Source organism: Phaseolus vulgaris, chromosome 1, assembly GCF_000499845.2.
Source record: "Phaseolus vulgaris cultivar G19833 chromosome 1, P. vulgaris v2.0, whole genome shotgun sequence".
Taxonomy (NCBI): Eukaryota; Viridiplantae; Streptophyta; class Magnoliopsida; order Fabales; family Fabaceae; genus Phaseolus; species Phaseolus vulgaris.
Window position 1 is genome coordinate 6,356,989 of NC_023759.2, and position 6,778 is coordinate 6,363,766.

The 6,778-nt window shown below is 34.6% G+C and overlaps 1 protein-coding gene across 6 annotated transcripts in view; it reads right to left on the minus strand.

Annotated features, from left to right (window-relative positions):
• LOC137813368 (protein TIC236, chloroplastic-like) overlaps positions 1–5,103 on the minus strand; it is a 52,834-nt gene extending 47,731 nt beyond the window's left edge. For all 6 annotated transcript variants that reach the window (XR_011081421.1, XR_011081420.1, XM_068615562.1 and 3 more), the window contains exon 1: positions 2,894–5,103. Coding sequence is in view for 4 of the 6 variants with exons in the window: in XM_068615562.1 (XP_068471663.1) it covers positions 2,894–4,833 (1,940 nt within the window). In the remaining 2 variants the exon portion in view is untranslated. The remainder of the gene's footprint in view (positions 1–2,893) is intronic.
• Positions 5,104–6,778: the final 1,675 nt, after the last annotated feature.

Genomic DNA, 6,778 nt, shown 5'->3' on the forward strand with positions numbered 1-6,778 from the left:
CACGCGTCATCTCCATCCGCTGCAACTCAAAGCGTGAAGGTCACTCACCACCTTCCTGTCACCGGAACAACTCCCACATCTTCTCCACAAGGCTAGTTGAACCTTCTTATCCTTGTTCTTACCTTTGTTTCTCCAGTTTCAACTTTGGTTGAGAGGTTCATCTCTCCTCTCTCTCATACTCTTCATCCACCACTATTCACCGACTTTTACAGTTGGCACTAGCTATATAGTGTAGATTGATGAATTCTTCCTTCAATATGCCTTCCTTTACTCAAAGTGGATACAAACATCCTCAATGTTTCTTTTGTAAGAGAATTGGTCACACTCAATAAATGTTCCTCCTTACATGGAAAATGTGTTTACATAATTGTGTATGTTAATGATATAGTTATTATAGGAAATTATGCTAATACAATCTCGCAACTAAAGGAACACTTATGTAATCACTTTTAGACTAAAGACCTCAGAAGTCTCAAATACTTCCTAGGTATTTAAGTGGCTCAATTAAAGGAAGGCATTGTAGTTTCTCGTAGGAAATATGCTTTACATATCTTGGAAGAAACAGCCATGACAGATTGTAGACCAGTAGATAGCCCTATGGATCCAAATCAAAAATTAATGGCAAATCAAGGTGAACCTTTCTCTGACCCAAAGAGATATAGAAGACTTGTTGGAAAACTTATTTATCTCACCATTACTAGACCTGATTTATCTTTTGCAGTGGGTGTTGTTAGTCAGTTTTACAAAATATCATTAGAATGCTATCATTCGCAACTTAAGATACCACAAAAAGACTCCAAGGCAAGGTCTATTGTACAAAGATTAAGAGAATACCAAATTTTTTGGGTATTGTGATGTTGATTGGGCAGGATCTCCGACGGATCGACGCTCCATTATAGGGTATTGTGTTCTCATTCGTGGAAACATTATTTCTTGGAAAAGCAAGAAACAAAATATGGTTGTTAGATCTAGTTCTGAAGTTGAATATAAGGCAATGATGTCTCCTGTGAACTTGTATGGATGAAACAATTTCTTCCATAATTAAAATACTATGAGATCCAACAAATGAAGATGTATTGTGATAACCAAGTTGCTCTCCACATTGCTTCCAATCCAGTGTTTCATGGGAGGACTAAACACAGAACTTCGTTGTCATTTTATCCAGGAAAATTGTTGTACAAGAAAATTTGTACTTAGTTTGTCAAATCCAATTATCAACATGAAGATGTATTATTGAAATCCTTAAGGGGACCTCAGATTGAATTTATTTGTTTCAAGCTTGGTACATACAATTTGTATTCTCTGGCTTAAGGGGGAGTTTTAGAATAGGTTAAATATAGGTAGTAAGTAGTTGTACTGGAAAACTGCTATATGCGTTGTTTACTTATTAGCATTAGTTTCTTGTACCTTTTGGTGTTCCGGATGTAATTTTCTTCAATAAATAACAAATATCAGCTGAAAGATAATCAATCTCCATATTTTCAGTCTTAGTAAACTATGAGTTTCCATTTTTTCAAGATCAATAACATAGAGTAACTAAAACTCATTTTAGTTCACTGCAATGATATAAGGAATATAAATGTGGCCCTGCAACAAAAGCGAACTTCAATTTAATCCTCAATATTGAAAAATGACATCTAAAATATCCTTTCTGTTTTATCCAAAGAATAAATATGTAAAAAAATATCCTTTTAAATGAGTGTTAACTTACTATCTTAGAAACTAAATTCAAAATTTTCAAGTTTCAAGGATACACAGAAGAAATTGTTTTTCCGTATTACAATTATATCAAAGCTCAAGAAACTAAAAATGGCAAAACTCAACTTCAAATGACGAGCTGAAAACAATCATGAGCCATGATTACTTGATAAAAACAGATATTAAGACTTTAGATAACATATTATTAATGGCAGCATGTCTATTTTATAGAACTCGATAAGCAAAAGCAGAATTATATTATATTCATCTGCATCCTCATAATATTGCAATATGCACTTGTTTGATTGACACACAGAAGGTAAAAGGAAACTAAAAATACATACTTAATATATGCTTGAGAGCAACACATAAGAACAACTGAAATAGAGACCTACAACAACTTCAATTAGAGAGACTTTGAACATCCTATAATTAGCACTTGATGGATGTTTTGTCCAATACAAAACACTAATTTCTCATTCTTCTAGATTTATGGAAAAAAGGATGGTTCATTAAATATGCCAAATAGAGATCCACACTACTAAAACTGGGCCGGACCAGCCAGTTCAACTGGTCGAGAACCAGTCCAAATCTTCAAAAAAACTGGATTTTAATCAAACTGGCCATGACTTGGGAAAACCGGTGGGTTGAAGGACTCTGGATTGGCTAAAAAACGTGTTGTTTTGCTGTAGTTGGTTCTTTTAAGATATTTATAGTTGGTTTTTTTAAGAGATTTGAACTTGAATATGATGAATTAAATTTGTTTACCTTCATATATGAATTACTTTTGTTATATGTTACGACTTATGACAGTTTTAAATAAAATTTTAAATTTATAAAATTATGTGCTGTTTTATATTTATTAATATTGCTTTTTATATTATATTATTATATTAAAAAATCAAAATAATAGTATTTTATTGAGACCGGTTCGACCCTAGTAGAACCTTTGAACCTTGAAACCATGCCTTCATCGGTTCAGTATCTGGTCCAGCTCTGACAACCTTGCTACAAGAATTGCCATAGTCATAGTATAACCAAGTTAACTATCAAGATCATATATTTCTGGAAGAATGCCCAAGATAAGATCTCTAATGATGTACACAATATTAAAACCAGAGACTCGTGAAGTGGTGTGTCCATTACTTCCTCTATAGAACGATTTTAAGCAGTAAATGATAAGATCAACTCTCACCTAACTTCCTTGTCACCATATGCAAGCAGCATCAGGGTTGCACCTTTGAAATGAACTGAATCCAATGTAATAGGCAGAATCTTCGGAACGCCTTCAGACTGCACAAAATCTATCCCATCAACATGTTCAGAAACAATATCTTCAACTCTTAGACCCAAGTCAGACTTCAGCTTTGCAATGGGACCAGAAAGAAACCAAGATGTCAACTCTTCCATATTTCTTAAAATTGATGTTAAGCCAAATTTCACAAGCAAGAGCTCAAATGGATTTTGAAAATAGGTTTCCAACTGAGAGTTAGGCTTCAAAAAACCCAAATTTTCAGATGTCACACCTCGTTGGGCCCCTGATGACTTGTCATTATCATCAATATGATTGTCAGCAACATATGGTACAAACTCCTCATTTTTCTCTGTAATACTATTTGGATTAGCCGGTTCTGCTACATCATCACTAGATTGCAAATTTTCAAATTCACCCTCTCTTGTCTGCAAAGTTGGATCACAAACAAACTTTAAGTAATCCGATTGACTGTCAATATTTTCATTTACTGAGGGAGGCAATGCCATATCTTTGAATAGTGTTACACTTTGGTTATCATCACTTCTTTTTTCATCACCAACAACAGATTTGGTATTTCTGTCAACCTCACTTTTCACCAAATGCATATCATGACTCATAAAATGATAACATTCAGAAGATGACAAAGGCTCCCGAAATTTCCATTGTGATTGATCACGAAAGTATGCATGAGCAGCTGATGCACTACGTTCAAACATTCTCTTTTTGATAGCAACACCAGATGCAAAGATGTTACCTACATTACCCTTCCTCTTAAACTTGTATTTTCTAGGCCCTGATATTACTCTGGACCAAACTCCAAGTCCTGATGCAGGAACTCTCACTCCAAATGATTTTTCCAAAGTTGCATGTTTCGTATCATAACTAACACCCTTGTCTATCAACCTATGATCGTGCTTCCCATCATTCATGCAGAAAAAGGGGGCAGATGCAGTTGACTCCATGGAACGGGTTTCCATCTCCTTTAACCCATCATCATCCTGGGACTCACAACTCCTCTCAGAAACAAAGTACCCCACCTCAGCAGCTTCCCTAGCTGCATCATCCCTTTCTCTTTCCCACTGAGCAAAGGCTTCCTCTCGTGCAAGCCTCCTTGTTCTTGTACGATAATCTATGCCTTCTTCAGCCGAGAAACTTCTCTCCCTGCCACCTTCATTGAAGGGTATTCCCAACCAAGTAAAGTCCTTCCTCTGTGCTACCAAGAGACTTGGTTGCGACAAAACCGCATCAATCACCAACTTTCCCCTCCTCAAACTCACAAAGGGGCGGAGGCGAAGCTTCACCGTGGGAGCCTCTCCACACGAAAACTCCTCCTTGTGAGGCCCAAATGAGCAAGACTCCAATGTAATGCTCAACGGCGAAATTCGCCGAACCTTGCCAAACACAAGGTCTCGCTGAATGAGCTCGCTGATTGCTGAACAAACAGAAGGCAACAAATTGGCCTCAATAAAACCCTTTGCTTTATTCTGGCCATACCACACCAGCACACAAACCCCAGATACAACAGCAGTGCAAACAGAAGCCCTTATCAAAAGAAGCCCCTCTTTCCACAAAGGTGTCAAATAACTAGCCAAAGCCTCACTCCTAAAATAAGGTTCCCTCGCACATTCTAACCTCGACCCACTTCTCAAAATCAAGTCTTTTCCCAATAACCCCGCGTTTTGCCCAGAAAAAGCTGAAAGCCGTAACGCTTGGCTTACCAAACGGCACCCTTTTGGCGACACGCAGCACGTGCAATTGCAAAGACCCTTCTGCGGCAACTTCCTTCTCTCCAAACGAAAAGGGTTCCTCTTGCAGGTGCCACTTTCCAAAGAGCCATGAAGACTTGTTCCCAGAAACAAGGCGTGGTTTTTCAGACTCATTGTGGGCTCTCATCTCAGAAGAATCATTGAAGAGGGACACAAATTTCGACTCTCTTCATCACCAGCGCCTTAAATTTTGATGGGGGTATTGTGGAAGTGTGAAAAACCAAAGGGAGTAATGGGTTTTGGTTTGTGCTGTGTTGCGTTTTGCTTATGGCTACTGCATTCTCCACAAGGTTTCGATTGGAAGAAGTGTTGAAATTGTTTGGAGGTGGAAAGGTGAAAATAAAAAATTGGGTTTCACTTTTGGCACACAAACGAGGAAGCCACAAGAAAGTGAATTTCATAAATTACTTTTAATTCCTAACAAAATGTGTCAAATTCAACATGTGAATAACTATGTAGCAAACCATATTAGATGTACTAAAAACTTGTATTGTAATATGTTTTCATTGTAATAATTTTTTGGTCTCTCTAAAATATAAGATTTACCTTTGTTTTCTCAAAAATGTTTTGTTTGATTTTTATCTTTAGAAAAGTTCATTTTGAATTGGTATAGTAAATTTCTTAAAGAATGGTTTACATGACAAATGGTTTAGCATGTATTGAATTTTCCATTATATTAGAAGTTTATGTGATTTCTTAGTTGATGAAATTCATTTTTTATATAGTATCTATTTTTTTAATATTTTGGTATCAATAAGATTGAGTAATAAAATAGTCGTAGTTTTTGTTGCCTTTTAAAATTAATTTGAAGAGTAGTTGCACATATTTTAGATTAGACCTTCTACTTTTTTACGAAGAAAAAATAATTTTATTTTCAACACGTTAATTTTATTTTAACAATTGGATGATATATTAACAAAAAGTTAAAATTGCTTATTTTTTAAAAATTGGATGATTATATGTATAATTAAAATTGGTTAAAAAGTTTTCAAAAGTCCTTAAAAGTGTAACTTTGTGTTTATTTCATAAAGGGTCAAAATTAAAAAATAGTTTCAAGAAGTTTGATTATTTTCATATTAATCCCTAGATGAATGAAAATTAGTTAATTTTTCTTATGTGTAGTGTTAAGTGATAACTCACATTCCATGTCTCTAATGTGAATTTCAACTTATAAGGGACAAAATTAAAGAGTGTGTATCTTTAGGTCTTCTTTCTATTTTACTCCCTTTTTTCTTTGTACTTCCTTCTTTTTTACTATTGTTTTACTTCCTTCACTCACTTTTCTTCTTCTTATAATTCTTCATTTTCCTTCCTCTTTTTCTTTCCATCCTTCTTCATTGTTGTATTTTCATCTTATTCATTATCTTTTTTTCTTGATCCTTCATCGTTTCCTTTCTTTTATTCCTCATTCTTCATTTTCTACCTTTCATTTTTTTCATATTTTTTTCTTCATCCTCCTCCATTTTTTTGTCATAGTGTAATAGTAGGTGGTGATAATTGCATTGATCATGGAAAAAATTGTGTATATTTTGTTTAAAGATTGTATAAACTGTAAATATTTTGTTTGGATGTTGATAAAAGTATTGAATAATTTGTTTTGATACATGGATGAAATAAGAGGTTAGTTTTAGAAAGGGAATGTTTGAATAAAGTTAAAAATTTGTTTCTAAGTTTTTACAAACTGTCTTATTAAACGCTTGAATAGGGTCATCTAATTGTTTTCCAAAAGGTTCACAAAAGGTTTTCTTAAATGCTTTACAAATCAATATATGCATGTAATTTACCATAAGATTTATAACAAAAATATGTTGTGCATAACTAAACTATTGTATAGTTTATCCTCCTTTTGTTATAGGCAAAAGTTGTGTGTGTAAATTATCACCACTACTATGGTGGATTCGATGGCAAAGGTGTTGGTTAAAAGCGTGCATGGGTAGAAGGTTGTGCTAATTGTGGTGGTGGTGGCGGCGGAGCTTGCTAAACTTTCATCAATTGTAACATGTTTTGGCACATATTCTCAACCAAATTGTTGTCATTTATTCCATTTTAAAACATAAAT